Source organism: Sinocyclocheilus grahami, unplaced genomic scaffold (genome assembly GCF_001515645.1).
Source record: "Sinocyclocheilus grahami isolate Dianchi unplaced genomic scaffold, SAMN03320097.WGS_v1.1 scaffold999.1, whole genome shotgun sequence".
Classification (NCBI taxonomy): domain Eukaryota; kingdom Metazoa; phylum Chordata; class Actinopteri; order Cypriniformes; family Cyprinidae; genus Sinocyclocheilus; species Sinocyclocheilus grahami.
Window position 1 is genome coordinate 244,909 of NW_015506178.1, and position 26,655 is coordinate 271,563.

At 33.9% G+C, this 26,655-nt stretch overlaps 1 protein-coding gene across 9 annotated transcripts in view; it reads left to right on the forward strand.

The window, feature by feature from the left end:
* The window catches only part of LOC107565387 (mitogen-activated protein kinase 10), a 45,116-nt gene extending 18,885 nt beyond the window's left edge, over positions 1–26,231 (forward strand). For 3 of the 9 annotated variants that reach the window (XM_016250608.1, XM_016250609.1, XM_016250604.1), the window contains exons 5-13: positions 1,266–1,404; positions 1,541–1,706; positions 3,859–3,930; positions 10,268–10,450; positions 13,633–13,757; positions 15,985–16,008; positions 18,632–18,695; positions 19,424–19,501; positions 25,987–26,231. In XM_016250608.1, the coding sequence (XP_016106094.1) occupies positions 1,266–1,404; positions 1,541–1,706; positions 3,859–3,930; positions 10,268–10,450; positions 13,633–13,757; positions 15,985–16,008; positions 18,632–18,695; positions 19,424–19,501; positions 25,987–26,129 (994 nt within the window). In that variant the 3' untranslated portion in view covers positions 26,130–26,231. Of the gene's footprint in view, positions 1–1,265; positions 1,405–1,540; positions 1,707–3,858; positions 3,931–6,671; positions 6,744–10,267; positions 10,451–13,632; positions 13,758–15,984; positions 16,009–18,631; positions 18,696–19,423; positions 19,530–25,981 lie in introns of all 9 variants that reach the window. The other 6 variants (XM_016250605.1, XM_016250611.1, XM_016250613.1 and 3 more) reach the window with 6 other exon arrangements.
* The last annotated feature ends 424 nt before the right edge of the window (positions 26,232–26,655 follow it).

Consider the following 26,655-nt stretch of genomic DNA (forward strand, 5'->3'; position numbering starts at 1 on the left):
CAAACATTATTAAAAATGTAAATGTTGTTGATGTATTAAATGCAATACCTATATAAACATTTTCTGAAAAACAGTGCACAGTCTGCTACAGTAAGGTGATTTATGATATTTCAGGTTAATTACAGCATGCCCCGTGGTGTTTGATCTTATGCAGGGTCCCGATACAAGCGCTGTGATGTTGCAGAGTGAGGGTGATAGATTTCCTGCAGTTGTTCATGCTCTCGCTCTCTGGTTGGTCCCTGACACTTGAATCTCGTGCCGCCCATGCCTTAATTTATTTTGCACACTGTGTGGACTTAATCTAGTGCAGGATCAATATGTTGAGTATGAAATGTCTGCTCCGTCGCAGCTGGATCATTTGAGTGTTAAGATGGATGGGACGTGAGTTTATGCTGACTAAATGATTAGAAATTAGCAAACTAGCTTCAGAATTGTGGTCAGCCAAAATCTAAAACAAACAGTTAGTTTGTCATGTTAAAATTTTTGACCTTTGACAAATTTTGATCTTTATAATAAATGTACCACACAGAAATAGGGATATTATTCATTATAAAATAATATATTATATATATAATATATATATAATAAATAACTATAATTATAATAAATAATTATATAAATAAACATATATATATATATATATATACACATACAGATTTTACAGATACTTATAATGGCTATTATTTATTATAATTATTTTGTAAATTAAATATCTCTGTTTTGCATTTTCATAAAACAAAATGAATTGCAATTTTTGCTTATAATATAAATACAAAACACTTAATATTATAATAAATAATAACAATTATAAGTATATGTAAAAATATATTAGTATTTTAGTAAATCTTTTTATTCTATCATATTTTTTACAGTTATTTCTAACCATTTTTAACATATATTTTGCTATATATAGTGTACTTTCATTGATTGAGTGTTTACTCAAGTGTGTTTTGGATTTTCATGAAACAAAATAAATTGCAAATATGATGTTTAATCCATAAATCTGCAGCTATGGTTTTTGAGCACTCAGCAGAATGCAATTGACTGTTCGTATTCCATTCACCGACTTGCTGACTGTCATCAATTGACAAGTATTTTCTCTGTATAAGAGGTTGTAAAGATCCACATCGATCCACAGCGGTCTCTTTTGTGCAATAAGGAAGAATGAATGAAGCCATGCCAATGTAATATGACAGAACCACAGGGACAGTCACTGCAGCTGTGAAAGTCCGACCTGTAAAATTCACCTTTTCTCTCTTCTCTAGTTACCTGGTCATGGAGCTGATGGATGCAAACCTTTGCCAGGTGATTCAGATGGAACTGGACCACGAGAGGATGTCCTACCTGCTGTACCAGATGTTATGTGGAATCAAACACCTGCACTCAGCCGGCATCATCCACAGGGTGAGAAACATGAATACACACAGCAGGATCAATTTAAGTTGGAAGGTCTATTTTGTTAATTTAAATAGTCAATCAAATCTGAACTCTTACCAAAGCTCTTATCGTCATCTCACCATGACCCATATTGTCCTTTAAGGATCTGAAACCTAGCAATATTGTGGTGAAATCCGACTGTACCCTGAAGATCTTGGACTTTGGCTTGGCGAGAACCGCTGGCACTAGCTTTATGATGACGCCCTACGTGGTGACGCGGTACTACAGGGCCCCGGAGGTCATCCTGGGCATGGGCTACAAGGAGAACGGTAAACCAATCACAGGGCTGCATGCAGATCGACCAACATTTTTAAATAACACTGTAATCTTGGGTTTTATAGACCCTGTGAAAGCAAAAGTGGAGTTTTGTGTCCAGATATTTTAGTATTTAGTATGTAAAGCAGTATGTTTTATGCTATTGGTGGGATCAAGTCCTCCTGGGAAGTTTTTATTTACAATTAGGGAAGTCGTAATTACGATGTAAGTTGCGTTCAAGTCACTTTGGTCAGATCAAGATGGCAATGTACTGTACCATTTCTACCAAAAAATTCTGCAAGATTTCTTAACTCTACTTCTACAATTTGCAGAATTCAATATTTTAAAAAAAATTGTGGTGGCATTTATGTGCATTCAACTCCTACATACGATCTTTCCGGGATGTCTTGAATGCATCATATATTGTGGTCACATGACCTTACTACATTGTATATTTAATTCGATGCATTTTCATTTTGCAAGTAAAAATGGTTATTTTGCATTTTAATCAAATTCTGGGTAAAAATGTTTGACAGAATTATTCAAATGAGTCAAGATAGAGATGTAGTTGATGTAGCCGATTTCTATCATAGTACACATGCTATATACTTCAGAAATTACCAAATTTCTTATTGAACTATATTTTAATAACTGTATAAGCCTATATTCAAAATTTGGGGTTTGACATAAAAGATTGGAGTTCTGTGGCTTTTAGTCTATGTCTACACACTATTTTAGTATTTTAGTAGGTATGTGCCATAGTATGTTTATGCAACAAGTAAGATTTCAACTGGTAGCATGTTATATTGTGGTCACATGACCTTACTACATTGCATATTTAATTCAGTACATTTTTATTTTGCAATTAAATATGGTTATTTTGCATTTTTAAGCCAATTTTTGATCAAATTATTCAAGTGAGTCAAGAAAGAGATGTAGTTGGTTAAAATCTGCATAGTAATCATAGTACGCAATACGCATAGGCTACTATATACACATGCTAAATTACCAAAACTTTAAACGTGAACTATATTATACTAACTATATAAGACTATATTCAAAATTGTGGGTTTTATAGACCCGGTGACATCAAAATTGGAGTTCTGTGGCTTTTAGTCTATGTCTACAAATTATTTTAGTATTTTATTTGGTAAGTGCAGCTTATGCAACAAGTAAAATTTCAACCGGTAGCATGTTATATTGTGGTCACATGACCTTACTACATTGCATAGTTAATTCAGCGAGTTTTCGTTTTGATATTAAATTTGGTTATTTTATGTAAAAATGTTTTACATTTTGACAGAACAGTATAATAATAAGTCTAGAAATATATAGTTGGTCGTTATTTACATGTGTACTACTCATAGTACACATATAATATACTTCAGAAACGAGTACGAGTAGTATGCTATTCTGAACATTGTTTGGCTGTGGTTTTGCAGCTATAACACTTTTTTTTTTTTTGCTATTTAAAAACAGAAGTCATGTGCAGGGCCGTCCTTAGGGGGGTGCAACTGGTGCGGTCGCACCGGGCCCCGCAGCGAATGGCCCCCCACCGGGAACTCGATTGCGAATGGACCGAGGGGGGCCCCGCTCCCTACCTCGCACCGGGCCCCGCGTCAGCTAAGGACGGCCCTGGTCCTGTGTCCTGCATATGCAGAAATACAGGAAGGGAAATTGTGTTAAATGACAGCATTTATGTATAGGTGATGCTACAAATGTGTTAAAATGAGCGGACTATTTGGATAAAAGTTAATGTTGTTTTTAGATTTGAGTTTGGGAAAATTAGTTCAGTACTTAGATTTCTTGCTAACCTACTGTTAATTTTCTGAAACACTAACAGATTTCACTGCTTGAAAACTCAAATAACACATTAATACCCTAAGGACCAAAATATTAGTGTGTACGTATATTTAGAGTATGGGGGAAGCAGAGAGGTCAGGCTATGGATTTCCTTCCTCAAATGGTCCTCCCTGAGGTCTGTCCCCAGCTCGAACTTTGATCTGAGCAGTTGTGGAATAATCGTTCAGATACCGTAGATATAATTAGCCATAGCATGATGCAGCTCACGTAGTTCTTTCTCTCGCCATCACTCATGACGGTTTGTGCAAACACTAACCTCTCTTTTTTTCCTTCGCTCTCTATTTCTCGCTTCTGTGCCTGCAGTGGATATTTGGTCAGTTGGTTGCATCATGGGAGAAATGGTGCGCCACAAAATCCTATTCCCCGGCAGGGATTGTATCCTTCATGAATGGATCTACAGTTTTATCAAGCAGAATAAATCTGTATAATTCTTAATACTACATAAACTGCATAGTGTTATATTTTAGTCTCAAAATAGACTGAAAGACAGATCGTTTTTTCAGTCCACTCAAAACAGTACGTTTTTTTTGTTTAATTGTATTTAATTGAAACTTATTCTTATACTTTTTAGTGATGCGCAATCAATATATAATAATAATAATATTTAGCATATACATTATAATATAATACTAATATATATATATATATATATATATATATATATATATATATGTTTGTGCTATATATATTATATATATATATTATAATCGTGCTGTCAAACGATTATATATATATATATATATATATGTGTTTGTTCTATATATATTATATATATATATTATAATCGTGCTGTCAAACGATTAATCGTGATTAATCACATCCAAAATAAAAGTTTTTGTTTGCGTAATATATGTGTGTGTTCTGTGTATATTTATTATGGATATATAAATACACACACATACACACAGTATATATTTTGATAATATTTACATGTATTTACATGTCTATATATATATTCTTATAATTTATATTATAAATAAATATATTTAATATATAAAAATATTTTTTCTGAAATATATACATGCATGTGTGTGTATTTTATATGCAAAATAAATATACACAGTACACATACATATATTATATAAACCAAAACTTTTATTTTGGATGCAATTAATCACGATTAATCGTTTGACAGCACTAATATGTATATATAATGTCATTTTATGAGTACTATTTTATTTTTATTTTTTTTATGATTTTGTGGTCCACATCCACCTGACTAGACCAGTGTTCATCTGTCCAGGCATAACTAATCGACTACTGTAATTCTCCTAACCTGCAGGTTTTGCTCATGTTTTCGTATTGTAGGTGTATAGCTTCAAGATCCATATGCTGTTTAATCTCTTTTTCTCACATTATAACACTCGCTCTTTCCCCTCATTCCCTTCAGTCCTCTATGAATATTGAAGATTCTGTTCTTTAGGATGCTGTGGGATCACTGTCTGATGTGTTTTTGAGTCGGATGTGTCGGCCTTGCACCTCTCCTCAGCACACTGTAGTTATTCATCCCTTAATGGGAAGCAGTTTTTGCTTAATTGGCATTTAGAGACAGTGGAACTAGTGAAATAATGATACAGTCTCCCTCTCCAGTCACTCATTAGGTTGAACTTTATTCATTTATTTAGCGATTTTGTTTTCGGTTGCTGTTTTCAGTTGAATCCTAGAGAGTTAGTAGAAGAGCAGTGCTTGTTTTCAGCTCTCCAAACTGCAATTAAGGTATCGATCCTGTAGGCCAAGCTTGGCTTATTTGAGTCTTTTTAAAAACTCATTAACACATGCCTGAGTGAACTTCTTTGCTTTGCTGTTTCTTCGATACCTCTTACATCGTCAGAATCTACAGGGTGTGCTTTACCAAAGCCTGAAACACTATATTTTAAGTAGGGATGCACCGATACCACTTTTTCCAGTACTCGCCCGATACCGATAATTTTATTTTTGGTACTTGCCGATACCGAGGACCGATACCAATATTTTTATTACATTTGTAAATTTCAGCTCGCGCACATCAGCTATACAGGCGTTAATACTGAATGTTTAACATTATATTCATTGCATACATATACTTCGTAGACATCCTTAATCTCTAATAACTCCATTCTGCTGTCTGTTGTTCTGTTGTCTGTGTTTCTTTGTCTGAATATGGCACTTATCACATGCGGTGTGGTATCGGCGTTTGGTATCGGGGCATTTTAACGAGTACGAGTACAAGAGCTCAGTATCGGGCCCGATACCGATACCGATAGCATCCCTAATTTTAAGGTAACACTTTATTTTAAGGTGTCCTTGTTACACATGTTACATGTATTTACTATTATTATAACAATTAATTATGCATAATTACATGCAACTAACCCTAACCATAAAGTAAGTACATGTAGTTAATTAATATCACTCAGTACTTAAATGTATAATTACACTGTAACAAGGACACCTTCAAATAAAGTGTAACCGTATTTAACATCTTCACTTTGGTTGCATTTAATTTTGCACCTGATATGCACATACGTTTTTGGCTTTGGCAAAAATTTGCCCTTGATTTTTTTTCTCTATCACATTCTGTTAACCTCTTTTAGATTGTTAACATAGACGGCTCTAATCTCGTTGTTTAATAATACATTAGAATACTTAATACTTGAATATAGGATTGCATTATCTCTCTCTGCCAGAGTGAGTTCATAACTGAGATTTTGAAAGAAATGAGAGTCATTGATGTCACTTTGACTATTCTCAGTCAGTACTCTTTATAAATCTGTTTAGCTATATGACTAGATAGCGTTTTATAGCATATATGTGAAAGGTTGTTCTGAAATGTAGACAGCAAAACATCTTTCTTATAATATACCTTCTTTTTGCAAATTTCAGTGGCAGGTTTGTATGTATGCAAAGGATGTATGCACTGCAGCCATGTTTGTGAAAACATTGAATCCAAGCAGTTAGCTTAGCAACATGCTAATGAGAAACTCCATTGGAATTCATTGAATCAAGCATCTGAGTTGCTTATGTAGTGTTGTAAATCCGGTTATTATATTGAAATATACAGTGCATGTGTGATTTTATGTGGTAGGCCTTTATTAAGTGTCTGTTTGTGTGTTGCATGCATGTTGTGTGTGCTGTAGTGGACATGTGGTCTGTAGGCTGTATCTTTGGGGAAGTTATAAGAGGAACAGTGCTGTTTCCAGGGACAGATCGTATCCTTCCCGTCTGTCTGTTCTCCAATCCTCACTGCTGTCTCCATTCATATTTTACTTGCCAAATATGACCTAATATTTTATATTTATATACACGATTGTTCAAAAGTTTTGGTCCGGTAAGATTTTTTTGTATGTGTTTGTATCTTATGTAGGCCTATATTGTATCTTATGCTGAATTATTTGATAAAAAATACAGTAAAAACTAAGTAAAAAAAATGTTATATTCTTTTTTATTATTTATATATATTTTATATTAAAATATAATTACAAATATAATTGTTTTATATTTTAATATATTGTAAAAATGTAATTTATTCCTGTGATAGCAAAGGCGAATTTTGGAAATCTTAAGAATTCTTTTAGGTTTCTTTGATGGATTGAAAGGTCAGAAGAACAGTATTAATTTGAAATAAAAATCTTATTTTGCTTGTTAAATGCGACATTAAAAATGTTATATATGTATGTATGTATGAATGTGTATATATACACACAGACATAAAGATTCAGAAGATCAGCATTTGTTTAAAATAGACTTTTTAATATTATAAATTCCACAGCTGTCACTTTTGATCAGTCAAATGAATCCTTAATGAATAATAATAATAATTAGTGAATAAAATAATAAAATAATTTTCACACACACACACACACATACAGTATATACACAATAGCAAATATTATAAAATTCTTGAAAACTCCTCCAACACAGGAATCTGATAGAAGCAAACCTGTTTTTTATTACACTCACCATTTAACCTGATTTTGGAAGGTATTTGTAGAATGAAAGCCGCCGGGCAGCTGTTTCTTTAGTGAAGCTTCCTCAGACGTGTGATGAGATAAGAGGGAGAGAGATACGGGCCAGGCTTTGTGTTTTGGGTAGGAGGCGATGGGCCGTTCCAGCAGGATGATGTAATGTGGTCTTGGCTGCCCCCCGGCCGTTTGAACCAGAACCCCCCTTTGTGGGAATCATGGGAAGCCTGGGGAGCAAATGCAGTCATGTAACTTCCCAGGGCCAACTGGGCTACCATGACAACATCCATTTCCCCCTCTGTTGCTAGGCACCCATTGAAATGTCTTCAGGATCCATTCACTCCGGCCAGCTCAGACCTATATGCCTGTAAACCATTCCCTTAAACACCAATAATCAAGAGCGCTGAATGCCAGCAGTCTCTCTCTCGCTCTCTATTCCTGCTCCTGCTCTAGCTGCCCTCATTTCCCACCGCTACACTTCTGTGATAATGACACCAATGAGGAGATCGCTGAGAGAAATGTCATTTCATAACAGAGATGCAGTTCAGATTTATTAAGACTTGTTTGATCTGGTGAATAACAGACTTGTTCAGTTTTTATATACACTATACCGCCGAAGATACTTTAATGTTTTTGAAAGAAGTCTCTTATGCTCACCATTCTGCATTTATGTAATGACAATACGGTAAAAACAGTAATATTGTGAAATATTATTACAGAACTGTGAAAGAACAGTTTTCTGTAATTTATTCATCATTACTCCAGTTTTCAGTGTCACACGATCTTTCGGAAATCATTCTAAAATGCTGATTTGCTGTTCAAGAATGTATTATTATTATCAATATTGAAAATAGTTTTGGGGTATGGGAGTTGTTTTTCAGTATAGACTCATTCAAATAATCAAAAGTGACAGTAAATTGTACATTCAATTAAATTGTAGAACATTTATAAAGTTACAGCATTTCTGTTTCTATTCTAAATGCTGTTCATCAAAGAATCTTGAGGGAAAATTCAGGAATTACGGTTTCCACAAATGTATTAAGCAGCAAAAACTGCTTTCAACATTGCTAATAATAAGAACCTTTATTAATGAATGGAACAAATAATAACTGAGCAGCAAATCAGCATATTAGAATGATTTCTGAAGGATCATGTGACACTGAAGACTGGAGTAATGATGCTGAAAATTCAGCTTTGATCACAGGAATAAATTACATTTAAAATATCTTCAAATAGAACAATGTTCTTTTAAATTGTACTGTATTTTTGTTCAAATAAATGCAGCCTTGGTGAGCATAAGAGACTTAATTTCAACAAAAAAAAATGAAATCTTACACCACAGAGCCTTAATCTTAATTATAGTTATAAATCTGAAATATTCCAAACTTTTGACCAGTAGTGTAATAAAAATAAATAATTCATATATTTAACATTTAAATGTATTTATTTATCACTCATAATATTTAGTCAGGCAGTCTGATTGTAATGGATTGTGTGGGCCATTATGTGGTGGCAGACTCAGCAAATGCTCACACCTCAAGCATGCGATTATAAATGTATCAAAGCATGGTCAGTCATCTGTATGTCCATATCTGATCTTGTTTACACTGTCTAGAGTCTGGTAATTGTTTGTTTGAATGAGGAAGCAGTGTTTGTTTTGCTAGGTTGTTTGTTTGCCGCAATAGCCAATTAAGAATGCATGTGAATTATTACAAAAATACTAGCATGGACTTAAATAACTTGAGATCCGTGAGCCAGTGCCTCTTATACATAAAAGCACATGTGAAGCTCTTTGTTTATGATGTACAGTTGCTTGGATATTATGTTTTACAACAATCTGGACCAATCCAAATCAGGATCAGAAATGTACAGGGACGTACAGTATGGCAAAAAATACCACCAAAATTGACAAAAAATGACACCAAGTGTCAAAATGTTGGGGTAAAGAGTTCCTGTTTTTGTTGCTTTAATCTTATGGATAAAAGGTAATACGTTTTCACTCTAATTATTGAGAGTTTGTGTTAATGAATGGATTATATTAAAGTATTTGACATGAAATGATGACACAGTATGACACACAAAAAATATGCTATCAGAAATAGCATATTTAATACCCCATGGGCGAATAGTGGCTCTAAATGTAAAAGTTAGTTTCCTGAAACTATTTAGATCAGTCTTGCTTCCATCTTATTGTGTGTGTTTTTTTTGTGCTTTATGCTATTTTTACCTCCAAAATGAACTCTTACAAAATTTCAGTGATAGTCTTATCCCAGAATGCAAACACATAATGAAAATGAGCATTGTAAAACTGGGTAATATTGGATCTTATGGAGTCTAATGGGAAGTAAAATTGGGATTGTCTTGATTGTAATGACTCAGCTGTTGGTTTAACTCAAGTATCATCGATATCATTATCTTATGTACTGATTTGGTTTCTTTTTGTTTACTTAGACAACAAATTCAGGCTTTTTCCCACTTCGGGCCTTATTAGTACCCTTCCGAGTGTTTCAACCTTTACTGATTTAGCTTTAATTGTCCTGGAGTGGAAGTTTAATCAAACTTTATTTCATTACCGATGGCATTTCTAGGCTCACAGCACTTGCTTTTATGTTTGTCTTATGTAATAATGTTAGAATAACCACATTATGTCGTTATCTTCATTTTATACTCCATTTGTGAAAAAAGTGAAATATCATACTTTGTATATTGCATAAACAGTCAGCCTGAGGGCCGTACGTAGGTGTTTTTTCCATGACTCCACCCACGTTCAGACATCGACCAATGGAATAAGGTTATAGAGCAGCTCGGCACGCCCTCTCCTGAGTTCATGAAGAAACTGCAGCCGACGGTGCGTAACTATGTGGAGAACAGGCCAAAATACGCCGGCCTGACCTTCCCCAAACTCTTCCCTGATTGCCTCTTCCCTGCAGACTCGGAGCACAACAAGCTCAAAGGTAAGCCAGAGTTTGCGCACATTTAGTTGTAAGCGTGTTATTTGGCGTACAAACAATTGTCAAGTACTGTCACAGTATTGTGTGTGTTTGTAGCTTGAGTTTGAGGTTGAATCTCATGCAAAACTCTTTAAAAAAAGTTCTGGTCATGTAAAGTAAAGTAAAGTAAAGTAAAATAAAATAAAAAATAAAATAAAAATGATGTATGTAAATAAATACATACACACATACATACTTTTTATATATTTTGTGTAAAGAAAACAAAGCCTAATTTTATGACCAATTTATGACCAAAAATAAAAAATAGAAAAAAATAGAAATAAAATGTAAATAAATATATAATTTTTGTATAAATCATTTTTATATGAAATAATGTTTTAATGTTAATATAATGAGGCCTATTTTTATGACCATTAGATTTCCTCTATTCTTAAGGCTTGTTCACACCGGGACGAATATCGCGCGCGATTATCGCCAACGTTTAACGCCTCGTGACTAAACAATGGGCGCCAATGTGAGTTTTTTTTGTTTTTAAAAACACCTCGGGCTCGTTTTTTTTGGTTTGAAGCGCCGCATAAAAAACTGGCCAACCAATGAGATTGGCGCTTTTGTTCACGTGCCTGGAGCTGCTGAAGTTACAGTAAAACACGACTTGGTGCCGCTCAAGCACAAAACGCGACAGCAACTACAAAAATCTCGATAATAGGGGGTTGTTATGGACAGGAATTGCAGATCAAATAGGATTCGATGTGTACCGGGGTATTTCTGTTTTTCATTAAGCGCCATCTAATGTCAGGGAGTGAATTTGCACGTTCACTCGGCTCATCGCCAGCGAAAATCACTTGGGTATGAACACAAAAGACGCGTCGAAAAACGTCGGCGATAAGCGTGCGATAATCGTCCCGGTGTGTGCGAGGCTTTAATTAAAAAAATACAAATTTAAATAAATAAATATTCTAATATAATATAAATAAATATAAATGTAATGTATTAAGACATTGTAACTTTTTTACATGCTAATATATTTTGTGTAAAGACTTATTTTGATGATCATTAGAATTCCCTTCATTCTTAGTAACCTACTGTAATATTAAAAAGATATTTTAATGTGGAATTTTTTTTTTATTTTAATTATAGAGTACAATTAAAAGCCATTTCCTTGTGAAATTAACTCTAAAATACTGCTAGGATCATTTAAAAAAAATTATCAAATGAGGTGAACACTAATAACTTCAGTTTGATTCATCTCTTTGTTATTTTCCTGGTTTGTCCGCATGAATCAGGCAGCAATTTCCTTCCCATTTGCGAAATTGAGAGACATTTCATAAATTGTGCTCAAAGCTGTAGTTGTTCTTCAGGGGAAAGGCGGAGGAGAATCATGAGCTTTTGATATGAAAATTGCGTGGTGGAGTTATTCTCAGTGAACAGACATCACAGGCAGATGCTGAATGTTCTACAGTTTGGGAAACAAAAAGGGATATAAGGCAGTTCTGATTAGACTCTGTGCTGTCGGTGTGACTGTAAATTGGCTGGGTGAGATATAATGCATCATAAGCTGGACCCTGCCATCAGGTACAGCAGAGTGTGCTGGAGGAGTTCTCAGTTCCAGACCTTGTGCACCACTGCACTGCACACTTTTGATGACTTGCTGATTCAACTATCTATCTATCTATCTATCTATCTATCTATCTATCTATCTATCTATCTATCTATCTATCTATCTATCTATCTATCTATCTATCTATCTATCTATCTATCTATCTATCTATCTATATATCTATCTATCTATGATATCAGTTTGAATTTGTTTTATTTTACCATTTAATTTGATTTCATTTTTCATTTTGTAATTTAATGTATTTTTATTAGATTTAATTTCTGCATTTTAATTTAAATTTGCGATTTAAATTTTTGACGATTTGTGATGTCGGGTTGCATTTCGCTTTGATTTTATTATTTATTTTTGTCATTTTATTTTATTTATGTAATTCTATTTGGCGTAATTTAATTTAATTTTATTTTGGTGCTTTTCCGTTTAATTTTTTTTCCATTTTATTTCATTTTATGTGATTCAGTTGATTTCGTTTTGTGTTTCAGGTCCATTTTATTTTATCAAATCTATTCTAATATATTGTTATTTTATTTATTTGTCTTTTTATTTCATGTCATTTTGTCATTTTATTTTTGTACATTTGAACTTTTTTGGCTATTTGTGATCAGCAATTTTACTTAGTCTACAAGGACTTAGCCAATATAAATGTACAGTTTCTGTTATGTTTATCAAACACGTTCACATGACAAATTGATATTGAAAGTCAGAGAGGGGGAGCGAGTCAGATTTACAGATCTGCAGAAATCAGTGTCGGCCATTTTGAAGCGGTCGAGTGGCAGAGAGAAGGGAGAGATGGGATGATGCTGTAAGAGGAGAGAGAGAAAGAGCCTGACTTTCCCCGGCTATTTATAGAGCAAGAAAGTGAGGGACTCAGAGAGCGTACAGAGGTGGAGAGGAAAGACGAGTGGGATGTTTTCAGTGCCCTTGCAAAGAGAAATAGAGAGATTGAATGTGAAGATTGTGAGATGTTTGCACTGAATTCTTCAAACATCTGAAATCAACAATAATTCTGTTTGCTTCCTTAACAAATGTCCCATGCTCTAAATGCTCTAATTCTGTTCCAATAAAAATATATGTAAGATACAGTATATGCTTACAAAGTCTGCATTTGCAAAAACTGTTTTCAACATTGATAATAATTAGAAAATCAGCATATTCGAATGATTTCCGAAGGATCATGTGACACTGAAGACTAAATTAAGGAATAAATTACAATTTAAGATATATTCAAAAAGAACAATGTTCTTTTAAATGCTAATAATATTTCACAATTTTAGTTTTTGATTAAATAAATGCAGCCTTGGTGAGCACAAGAGTCTCCTTTTAAATAAAATTTGACTAAATATTTTATATATATATTCTAACATGCAAAAATTGGAGTTGAGTCATTTGAAAATAATTTTATAATTACTTTATAATAATTATTGTATTATTTTATAATAATTGAAAATAACTTTTAATAATTATAATCATTTTAAGTAGCCTTTATAAAAATGGTACAATTGTGTAAAATGCCTCCATTTAGCTGATGTAAACGTTCCTAAGGTCTGGTCTGTTGTGATGTGTTTTACAGCTAGTCAGGCCAGAGACCTGCTGTCTAAGATGCTGATCATTGATCCCGCTAAGCGGATCTCAGTGGACGAGGCCCTGCAGCACCCCTACATCAACGTGTGGTACGACCCGGCCGAGGTGGAGGCAGTGAGTATCTGTCACTCTCAGCTGTGTTTACAGACTGGCCACCGCATGTCTTTTATGTAGCCTCATGATATCCTCCATCACTCACAACTGATTGAACATGTGCGAGGAAAAAAAATTCTTATGCAATGCACAGCACTATAAATGACTACCAATCGATATGACATATTGCAGATGTAAGGCTTGTTCACACCAAGTCTGAATTTTCAGGGCAAAGAAAATGCATGGAAATATTTCCAAATGAAACATTTTTGTTTAATTTGTTAAATTTAGGTTGAATTTAATATTAAATAAATAAAAATATAAAATGCATTTTTGTTTGCTTGTTTGTTTGTATTTCTTTTAATTTACACGTTTATTAAATAATAATACATTTTATTATTCATAAAATATTATGTATTAAATCACATTAGGTTACACCAATTTTTTTTTAATTGCATGCATGTATACCAAATCTCAATTTTTTCCCCCCTATATTTATTCAGATCAAAATAATCATTTTTTTTTTATTTACACAATACCCATTTTGTATTGTTTATTATTTATAGAATATTGTGAATTAAACTCACCACATTAGGTTATACCAAATACAATTATTTTTTTTAAATTGCATGCACTTCCACCAAGTCTCAATGTTTTGTTTTCCCTATATTTACTCAGATCAAAATATTTTTTTTGTTTAATTTACACAATATAAATTTTGTATTGTTTATGTTTTATAAAAGATTGTGAATTAAACTCACCACATCAGGTTATACCAATAAAATATTTTTTTTAAATTTACACAATATAAATTTTGTATTGTTTATGTTTTATAAAAGATTGTGAATTAAACTCACCACATCAGGTTATACCAATAAAATATTTTTTTTAAATTGCGTGCACTTCCACCAAGTCTCAATGTTTTGTTTTTCCCTATCTTTATTCAGATCACAAAAAATATATATTTTTTTTAAATTTACACAATATAAATTTTGTATTGTTTATGATTTATAAAAGATTGTGAATTAAACTCACCACATCAGGTTATACCAATAAAATATTTTTTTTAAATTGCGTGCACTTCCACCAAGTCTCAATGTTTTGTTTTTCCCTATCTTTATTCAGATCACAAAAAATATATATTTTTTTTAAATTTACACAATATAAATTTTGTATTGTTTATGATTTATAAAAGATTGTGAATTAAACTCACCACATCAGGTTATACCAATAAAATTATTATTTAAAAAAATTGCATGCACTTCCACCAAGTCTCAATGTTTTGTTTTTTTCCTACATTTATTCAGATCAAAATATGTATTTGTATTTAATTTACACAATACAAATTTTGTATTGTTTATTATTTATAGAATATTGTAAATTAAACTCACCACATTAGGTTATACCAATACAATCATTTTTTTAACTGGATGCATTTGAAGTCTGAAATATCTAACAATTTGCCAGTTTTTTAATTTTTTTTTATTTAATATATAAAATTTTAAATTGAATATATTTACCTAATTTTACTAATAACTTTTTTTAAAGGTTTTTGTGTGGTGAAATATTAATTCAGTCTGAAACTATTTTAGTAATTTTATTCAAATAATGACTAATATTTATTATCAGACTTGGATGCTTAGATGCAATTTATTATTATATTATATTATATTATATGGATCTAATAGATCCATACTCAATAGTTTTAAATCATTATCAGGGTTTATGTTGCATTTGTGCAGCTTGTAAATGTTTATGGTTGATTCTGGGGACCTTCATCAGTTTGAGAGGACACTAGAAAGGAGTAAAAATAACAGAAAGTTGTCCTGTTCTTTGATGAAGATTTCTAAACATTCAATAAGCATTTGCCTCGGCTTCTATTCACACGTCCCCTTTTGACAAACAGCTTGTTCTTGTCTAAAGTTTGTGTCTGTAATGTTTCAAAGGGGTTTCAAGGATGCAACGGGTCTGCTTTTCTTGTTCTAGAAAGTACAGAACACCAAGTACCGAACTACAGAGAAAAACATGTAACAAAATAACCAGCTCACATGTATTGTCTGTAAATATGTACATAGCTGTTGTCATTTTATGTGAACATACACTTTTCTGTTGACCCAAATATGAAACGAAAATACTAATCTGATAGAAAATCAATAGCAAATAGTTTGTTTTAATAACCCATGAGCATCGTTATGATTAGTGTGATTCTTTTCTCCTTCTCTCTGGTGTTTCTCTTTCTCTGATGAAGGCCAGGAATCAGCAGATATCTATGGTAAATAAAGACCATTCCACACTTAGGAAACCTCCTCATCTCAAATCACTCACACACTGATCTCTTTGTAACACGCACTGACGTCTAGAACTCAAAAACAGACAAAGATTTCCCTGAAATGTGCACAGTGTGTGTATTTGTGTGTGTGTGTGTGTGTGTGTGTGTGTGTTGGTATTGTGTACTAATCTTGTAGAACGTATGAAAGGAATGATACGATTCAATTCTGTATTCAAGTAACATTTAGAGGCAATCGAATAGAACAGAACAGAATAGAATAGAATAGAATTCAGAGGAGGTTTAAAGTTTAAGGCACCCTAAAACCTTGAATTCCAACAATGTCTGGTTGGTGGTTTTAGTTTGAAATGAATTTAATTAAGCAAATGGGAGCTCAAATCAAACCCTAAATTATTGATTTTTATGATGATGTATAATATTATGACATTACTTAGTTAACAAAATTCACTTTTAGATAGATTTACTCAGTGGAAAAGGCAGTCAAAATAACTCACCTGTGTGCTTTGTGAACTCAACTAATATGCTTCAAATGAATCTTGCAGATTCATTGAGCGTTAAGGAACCCTAGTTTCCATAATACTCCATTCAGTGCCATGTAATCTTTCTTTCTGTTTATGTCACTTCCTCTTATTCTCTCTGGCTTGTTACAAAACCTAGTGAGCTGCATATATAGACAATATTTTTGGCAGCAACATTCGAATCAAGCACAAAATGCTGCCAGTGTTCAGTTTGAACATTTGAAATGCTGCCGAGGTTTGATTTGATTGTGGCCATGATGCCCAAAAATGCAGTCTAGTTAGGCTGCTCGCTAGGTTCTGAGACACAGCCTGTGTTTCTCATGTCTCTGTCTTAATCTGAAACCTAACGGTGGCATTTTCTCTGCTTTTCTGTCTTACTAATGGTGGTGTTTGGTCCTTATTTACTAAGCTCTTACTGTTGAACATGTCAACTGCATGTGCAAGTGGCAGTAACGCTTTACATTACCGTGTTAATGTTATATTACATAAAAAATATTATTAGTTATGAAAATGAGTGTTAAAGTGCAATTTACTCATATTGTAATATGAATGAACACTGTAATGTAACATAATAACCCAGATATTTTAACATTACAAGTCATACATACTGTATGTAGTGCTGTGTTCTGATCATGGTTTATGCTAGATGAAAAGCATTGCATCAAATAAGTGACTATATTTAGACATTTGAAGTATAACTGCATATACTATAGTAGTATGGAAGCCCGTTTCCACCATGGAATAAACATTAAAAAGGTCATTGCAATTTTTTTAATCTTTCGAATCTTTCTTCCCTTGCAATTCTTAGTTTATATCTCACGATTCTGGCTCCTTTTCTCGCAATTCTGAGGAAAAAAGAATTACAAGATAGAATTCCAAGAAAAAGGCAGAATTGGCAGATAAAATGTCACAATTACGGTTTTTATTTTATTTTTTTATTCCATGGCGGAAACAAAAAAACACTGAATTCCGAGAATTCCGAGGTGGAAAGTTAGAATTGTGATATAAAAGCTGAATTCTGAGTTTAAATCTTGCAATTCTGACTTCTTAGAACTGCAAGTTTCTATGTGACCATGATTAAAAAGGTCATTGCAATTTTTTTAATCTTTCGAATCTTTCTTCCCTTGCAATTCTTAGTTTATATCTCACAATTCTGGCTCCTTTTCTCGCAATTCTGAGGAAAAAAGAATTACAAGATAGAATTCCAAGAAAAAGGCAGAATTGGCAGATAAAATGTCACAATTACGGTTTTTATTTTATTTTTTTATTCCATGGCGGAAACAAAAAAACACTGAATTCCGAGAATTCCGAGGTGGAAAGTTAGAATTGTGATATAAAAGCTGAATTCTGAGTTTAAATCTTGCAATTCTGACTTCTTAGAACTGCAAGTTTCTATGTGACCATGGACCACAAAACCAGTCATAAGTGTCATTTTTTCAAAATTGAGATTTATACATCAAGCTTTCCATTGATGTAGGGTTTGTTAGGATAGGACAATATTTGGTCGAGATACAACTATTTGAAAATCTGGAATCTGAGGGTGCAAAAAAATCTAAATATTGAGAAAATCGCCTTTAAAGTTGTCCAAATTAAGTTCTTAGCAATACATATTACTAATCAAAAATTAAGTTTTGATATATTTATGGTAGGAAATGTACAAAATATCTTCATGGAACATGGTCTTTACTTAATATTCTAATGATTTTTGGCATAAAAGAAAAATCGATAATTTTGACCCATACAATGTATTTTTGGCTATTGCTACAAACATACCCATGCAACTTAAGACTGGTTTTGTGCTCCAGGGTCACATATTTCAAAATTGATTTTTGATTTTTTTGAATTGCAAGGTTTTATTTTGCATTTCTGAGAGAAAAAAGTTCTGAATTGTGAGATAAAAGTCACAATTTTTTTAATTCAGTAGTGGAAACAGGCTTCCATAATAAAGCATGCATTTTTAATAGTAAGAGGATTGTATTTATGATTAAGGACCAGCAATGATACGTTTAAGACATGTTTATCCAGAAGACGCTCAGTGTTGATGATTTTGTTGGGTAATGATTAAATATGTCTCTCTCTCTCTGTCTCAGCCTCCTCCACAGATCTATGATAAACAGCTAGATGAGAGGGAACACTCGATTGATGAATGGAAAGGTAGGCCTTCGTTTGGAGCTCTCTGCTTGTGGACATGACATAACTCACAGCCCACAGACACATGAAGAGATGAAGCTGTAAATCATTCACGCACACGGCTGTTTTTCTATCATGGTGGCCACTTTCCATTGACTTCTGTTGTTACTGAGATACAAGACTATTTATACTGAGATCCTGCTAGTTTCTATCCTCAGATGCTAAAACTAGCCCTCAAATAAATCTTTTTGCATGTTTACATTTTAAAATAGAACTTGATTTAGTACATTTCGTCTTCCTTGTGTTGTTTTAGTATTATTTATATAATATTACAGTACTTTTTTAAATATACGTACTATAGGAATACTATATTAATTCGCTTTTATTTGAATTTATTTTAAGTTTTAGTCTTTTTTATATGCTCTTGTCATTTTTATTAGGATATATTTTTGCATCTAGATGTAAATAAGTGTCCTAAAGGAAGACATAGTGAAGTAAAATGCTATTAATAAAATACAATTAACAGACTTTAATTAACAACCCTTGAATGAAAAGAAACATTTTACATTTTTAGAATTAAAAAAGGTTAATTAAAAAAACAAAACAAAACAAAAAATTTCCATCATGAAAATCTACTAGTAATTTGTTAATTTTGTTTTTGTTGGTTTTTAATGAACCTAAAGTAGTTTGAGTTGATTAGCTGTAAATGTGCTCTTTCTGTCTGTTTTTCTCCCCCTGTCTCTCTGGCTCAGAGCTCATCTATAAAGAGGTGATGAACTTCGAGGAGAGAACAAAGAATGGTGTTGTGAAGGGACAGCCCTCTCCCTCAGGTACTCTCTGTGCATAAGCTATGCTTCTGTAAGTCAATTTAAAGTGATTTCAGCTGTTTATGAGAAACCCTCCCATTGTGACTGCTCCATTTGTCCCTGTCCCCCTCTCATCTCGTCCGCGTGACTCAAACAGAGCACGTCTTGAGTGTGATTACGTGCTAGTTGTTCAGTCTGTAATTGACAATGTTAGTGTCTGTTGTGGTCTTTGCTGAAAATAAGAAAAGGTGCCGTAAGCGATTTCACCCAATACTTTCTGCTACAAAGCAAAACCCCGCCCCTAAAGACATTCCAACTAAAGTGCACAGTGATTGACAGGCAGAAAGTGTTTCTGATTGGCTGAAAAAATTTGGGTCCCTCCAAGAGGTTGTGAATTAGGAGAACTCTTTCAGTTTGTCAGATTGAGGATGTGTGGTATATACACGCTTACAGCATCTTTAGGAAAATTACTTTATTACACTGTGTATATTTTAGCCTATTTTCCACTTAGAGAAGTATAATTGATCTTTCACTAAGGCCTGCCTTAAAAATGTTAATGAGCAACCCTATTTAGCAGCTGTTGTCATCCATCATTTTCTCAAACAAGATATTATATTGTAATTCAGTGGAAGATCTGTTTGGAGTTTGGATAGTTTTTTTTCTCCTTTCTTTCTTTCTTCCACATTTTTAATGAAAATAACCAACAAATATAGTAAAATAATTTTTCATGAAATTCAGTGTGAAAACCTGTAATAACTTTAAAATTATTTAATTTTATTTTATTCAGTTTATTCTGGGAAGTTTCTGCACTTTTTAATGTGTTACTCTGTAATTCAACATTTTTTTAAGACAGATGCCAGATAAAACTGCTTTGCAGTGTCACAATTTAATTTAGCACACATAAAAATAACATCTATCCAATTTTTACCAGCATATATTTTTACATTCTGTAAAGTTAGCCAGAATAACCTAGGGGGCAGAGCTTAGTGAAGGGGAATTTTGTTGTGTGTTTTTTTTTCATTATGTAAATAAATTCTACAGCAATGTAAAAACATCCAAGTAATAGTATATAAAAAATAAATATGCACATTCATTCTTGAGTTTATAACTAAAATGTTGGGAACTGACATGTCAATGTTTAAAAATGTATTTGTGTTTTTATAATGTATTGTATATTTGCCACTGTTTATGTATACATGTTTCATAATTAAGGTTGGAGTCCATGGTGTCTGATTTAATCATTTTACAAAAAGAATAGCTCAGACAAGTCTGAAATATTTGTAGGATTTTGTTTGCTAATTGACTCAGCGAAGAGGCTTTTCTTTGAGGGATGTGGGATGTTGAGTTTCAGTGTGTGTGTTTGACCTGTAGAGGGAAGCACATGTGTGTGTGATTGCATGTATGCAGTCCAGCAGCACTGAGAAGGTGATCTTCATGTTTGTTGTCGTCTTATTAGCTTATTAACATCTAAAGATGTCAAGAAAGATCTATTGGTTTCTAGCTGCTTAGGTTTTTTATATATATATATATATATATATATATATATTGCTGGGGTGTTTAAAGGGGTCATATGATGTTGCTAAAAAGAACATTATTTTGTGTATTTGGTGTAATGAAATGTGTTTATGCGGTTTAAGGTTAAAAAAACACATTATTTTCCACATACTGTACATTATTGTTTCTCCTCTATGCCCCGCCTTTCTGAAACGCGTAGATTTTTACAAAGCTCATCGGTCTAAAAAGCGAGGTGTGCTCTGATTGACCAACTATCCAGTGCGTTGTGATTGGCCGAATACCTCAAGTGTGTGACGGAAATGTTACGCCCCTCACCATACTGTGATGCCTTGGGTTGAACTGTTCTGGAACAGTGTTGTAAATACAACTTAACCACTGATTTTTGGCCGTGTCCTCTTTTGGAAGGCCAAACAAAGTAGTTTCGCTTATTTCGTGTGTTTTACGAAACACACGGCGGGCTAGAGTGAGCAGAGGCCAGTGAGCTTGAGAAAGGCGCGGCCGGCGGATTCGATGAAGGAGCGGCCGGCGGGCTTGCGGCAACCACACGTGACGACCCCGGGCTGGACTCCGCTTCGTCCACGGTGAAAGCCGATCCGGCTTAACTTTTATAAAAAATATCTCTTTGGATTTGAGACTTTAGTCTTTGTAACTTTACAGATCTTCTTTATGCACCAAGAGCTTGTAACACTCCAAAGAGAAAGGAAAAATTTTAATCGCATTAAATGACCCCTTTAAATTTTATTTTTTTTGCTCATGTTGTCCATCCTTTTCTGGCCTCATTTTCTCTTTCTCTCTTGCTCTCTCTCTCTCTCTCTCTCTCTCTCTCTCTCAGTCGGTCTCTCTACTTTGTAATTAAGTGCTTGTGCTGAAGAATGCAGTCGCAATGCAGCTCCGTATTTCACAGCAGTGTGGGTTAGTGTGTTGAATCGTCACATTCAGTTCAATTCAGTTTGCTTTTCATAAACGCACATGTATGATTTTAAAACAGCTTTACAAATTGTAGTCTTTAATGAGTGTGTTTTATGAAAAGTATTACATTTGTATTTTTCTGACAGCTACAGAGCAAATATGAAGAAAAAAAAATGGCAGGCTATTTTCAACATACATTGATCACATGACTATAAACATGCTTGATGGTGTTTATAGATGTCCTGCACCAACAGTGGGGGTTGTTGATGTGGCGTCCCGTACTAAACAATGATTCAGTGTGTTTAGTTAAACCCGCAGAACTGGACTGGGGTTAAAATCAATGCCGGCTATAAATCCTCGTTCCCTTCCTGTTTTATTAAGGATCTGGGAGTCTGAGATGCTGCACTGTAGGAAGCTCCATCCTGCAGTATTAGGCGGGAGATTTATGGAGGTCTCTGGGACGCTGGAGGTGTCCTTTGTGGGGGATGACTGGAGGATTCTGTTAAGTGAGAGAAGAGCGATGTAGCTGAAAGTCTATTTTTACACTCGAGTGGTCACTGAAATCACATGTATGGGATATACATGATGCTGTTTACTGTGAGGGGAATTGTGGGTAAAGAAAAACCAGGGCAATTTGACAAGAGGAGCTGAAGGGCAGAGTTTTTGAGATAGAAACATAGGAAACGGACATTAGAGACCCAGAAAATCAATATAGAATAGACCATCTTGGAATTCAAGTTAGTCCAAACTCCCTGCTAAAAAAATCCAGTCTAAGCTGGTTTAGCTGGTTTAATATGATCTCTTGTACTGGCCAAGCTGGTCTCCCATGTGACCAGCTGAAAAGTTGCCAGAACCTCTCTAAAACCAGCAAAGACCAAACTAGTTTAGGCCAACATAACTAGGCCAACTTATTTTTATTTTTTTTGTAGTAGTAGTAGTAGGCCTGGTCTAAAATTTAGTTTAGGAGTATATTTACTGTATATTTTAACTAAGAATTCTGAACCATTAGGATATTTACTGATATTAGAATGTTAGAAGCATATTAGAATGATTCTGAAGAATCATGTGACACTAAAGACTAGAGTAATGAATCTGAAAATTCAGCTTTGCATCACATTATTTATTTAAATTACATTTTAAAATATATTAAAATACAAAACAGATATTTTAAATTGTAATACTATTTCACAATATTACTGTTTTTACTGTGTTTTTGATCAAATAAATGTAGTCTTGGTGAGCAGAAAACTGAATTCTGGACAATGTAAAGAGGTTTTTGTAATCTATTCTGATTTTTTTGTGTAAATATTACCATTCTTATGTGCTGTGAGGTAACTGACACTCTCAATGTGATGTGATGTGCAACTAGTGATCATGTTTTGCTGGTCTGGCACATTTCTAGAGAGAGAGAGAGAGAGAAAGAGAGACTAAAACAGATCGTGGCCATAAAGCTGACAGCGATAAAAAGCCCTTACTGAGCCAATGTCACCCACCCTCTTCATTTTGTCTTCTCATTTTAAAGGGTAGCTTCTGCTTTCATCATTTATCATATTGTCATTTTTTTCGCTCTAGCCCCACTCTGCAGTCACGCTCCAAAATTGCATGTTTGAAATGTTAATCTCAAATGAGGATGTGGGCAGAGTGTACTATAAAGTTATTATACGTAAATCATGTTCACAGAATTGAATGGGTAATAAAGAGCTGCCTTCTATTAAAGCGAAAGATGTAGGCCGTCAGTCAAGTAAATTAGCTTGTTCTGTTATCGTAGGAAGCCATTTAAGGGGTTATTTGCATTTGATTTTTATCAAAAGCGGTCTCCTTGCGGGTTATTGGATTGGGCAGGGCTTCTGTTCAAACAGACTCGGTGAAGGATTTGAGGTTTTCTGGGTTGTGGATTTATAGGGCAGTCAGTGCAACTCTCAAACCTGATGATGAAAAATAGGGACAATTTGTCCTTTTTTCAGGAGCCTTTGTGTATTACTTCATGTAGAGCATTAGCTCCACCTAGTGGTGTAAAATATGCTTAGTTTTTGTGTTTTTTAAAGGGGTCCTATTATGCTCTTTTACAAAGTCTTGATTTTGTTTTGGGGGTGTACTAGAACAGGCTCTCATACTAGGTTGTTCGAAAAACATATTATTTTTCACATAATTTACATTATTACAACACCTCTCTCCTCAGTCTGGCATGAACGGCTCGAATAGTTCCTGCATCAAATGAAGGTCCGCCTTCTGAAATATGAAATGTGCTGTGATTGGTTAGCTGGGCCAGTGTGTATTGTGATTGGCAGCACTCGGCGTCTGGTCGGGAAATGTCACGCCCCTTACCATAACCGCCTGCGAGCTTCAGTGTAAATATTGCGTCAAAATCAAATCAATTTGAGCGCGATTTAAATCCGGATGATTGTAACCACTCTAAGTTCGTTTGCCTTGGGAAAGCTCCGACATAGTGATAACACTCGTTGCCTTCTCTAGTGCAGCTCAACCAGGTCTCGTCCCATTCGTCGGTATTTGTGATATCACAAATCCCGGAAAATATGCTTTGTAGTCAAAACGAGTCGTTCGTTGTAGTTTTTGAAAAGTGATTTCTGTTAAATAAAATATCTCCTTTTGAAGTGGACTTTGAGCTTTGTAACTTTGCAGATATTTTTTATGCTCAAACAGCAACATTACAGACTAACTAAAGTTGAAAAAGCATAATAGGACCCCTTAAAAGGCATGTTTTGTTTTGAATGATTGAGGTTTGCTCATGCATATGGTGTTAGGAATGTGAACATAACTTTAGCTGCATAAATTAATATCTTTAATCATATATCTTGTTGAGGAATGGTCTGCAATTACTTTTCTAAGCTACCAGACTTAGGATTTCAAACTAGCAGAAATTAAAATAAAGAAATAAAACATATATATATATGTCTAATTATATTTATTATAATATTTCATGCTAAATTATTAAATAATTATAAAATGTAGAACACATACACACGCGCACACACACTTTTAAAAGTACTGATTAAATGTACTGGTATTCTTTTCAAGTTTATATGTAAAAAAAAGAAGAAGAAAAGTACACACACAGAAAGTAAATATTCTCAAGATAATACTGTATATATATATATATATATATATATATATATATATATATATAGTGTATTAAATATCTAATTATATCTAATATAATATTAACGTAAAATTTGTGTAAAATTATTAAATAATTATTAGATATAAAAGATTTTTGTAAGGTATAATCTAAGGCAATACTTTACACTCATTTATATTTTTTTTGTAAATTCATATATTTATTATTATTATTATTATTATTATTCAATGTCTATTTAAATAATCATGTAATGTTTATATATATGGTATAAATACTATCTTATCTTAATATTAAGTATTTTTATTATATTAAATAAATATAAATCTACACATCCATCTGGTCTTGTTGAGATATTTAGTTGAGTATCATCAGCATAACAGTGGAAACTAATCCCGTATTTTCTAATAATATTACCAAGGGGCAACATGTATATCGAAAATAGCAGAGGACCTAGGACAGATCCTTGTGGCACTCCATACTTTACTGGTGATAATTGAGATGACTCCCCATTTAAATGAACAAAATGGTAGCGATCGGACAGGTAGGATCTAAACCATCTTAAAGCCTGCCCTTGAATACCTGTATAGTTTTGTAATCGATCTATGAGTATGTCATGATCTATAGTGTCGAACGCAGCACTAAGATCAAGTAAAACTAGCAATGAGATACAGCCTTGGTCTGACGCAAGAAGCAAGTAATTTGTAATTTTAACAAGTGCAGTTTCTGTGCTATGGTGAAATTCTTCATAGAGATCATAAATATCTCAACATCCTACAATATCACTTCAGATCCAAACCCAGTCCGTGGACTCCACCCTTAAGCAACCCGCTTTCGTCCCTGTGGGATATTTGTACATTTTGTATCGTTATTGTACTTTTTAATATTTGAACATCTGCTTGTAGTATCTATTCGCCCTGTAGAGGGCGCTGTGGCTGTGCTTCTTTTTTTCGTTGTAACCGTTTTTCCCCCGTTACTTCCCTTAGCGCAGGTGCAGCCATGAACAGCAGCGAGAGCCTCCCCCCTTCCTCCTCCGTCAACGACATCTCCTCCATGTCCACCGACCAGACCCTGGCCTCCGATACCGACAGCAGCTTGGAGACCTCCACCGGACCGCTGGGGTGCTGCAGGTGACTAACCGCCTGCCTGCGCAACCCCATGTTCTTCAGAAGGTGAACGGCACCTGCGAACCCGAACGAGAAATCCACAAACCTCGAAAACATGTAATTGTGAAATGAAAAAAAAACGAGTAAATATATACGTATAAAATAATGTATCACGCGTAAATGACGACAAAGTATGCATTTTCATTCAAAGAAACGTCTGAATATGTATATTTATGAATCTTCACTAGCTGCATTGCTTTGAATCCCCCTCATATGGCATCCAAAAAAAAAAAAAAGAGACTTCAGAAAAAGAAGAAAAAAATCTGGAATCTATGTAAAGTGTACATTGACTGGCTGATATCTAATACCATATCGATTTTCTGCGCTTCACTCCATGTGGCAGGGTGGGGTTTTGTTTCAACGAGCACCCTTCAACCCTTGTTTTCTGTGATGGTTTTTTGCTTGTTCCGGATGTTTTCGGATGGGCTGGTGTGTCTGTGTGCGATAAAATAATATGTACAATGGCGCCCCCTATCTTTTGTATATATGTAATT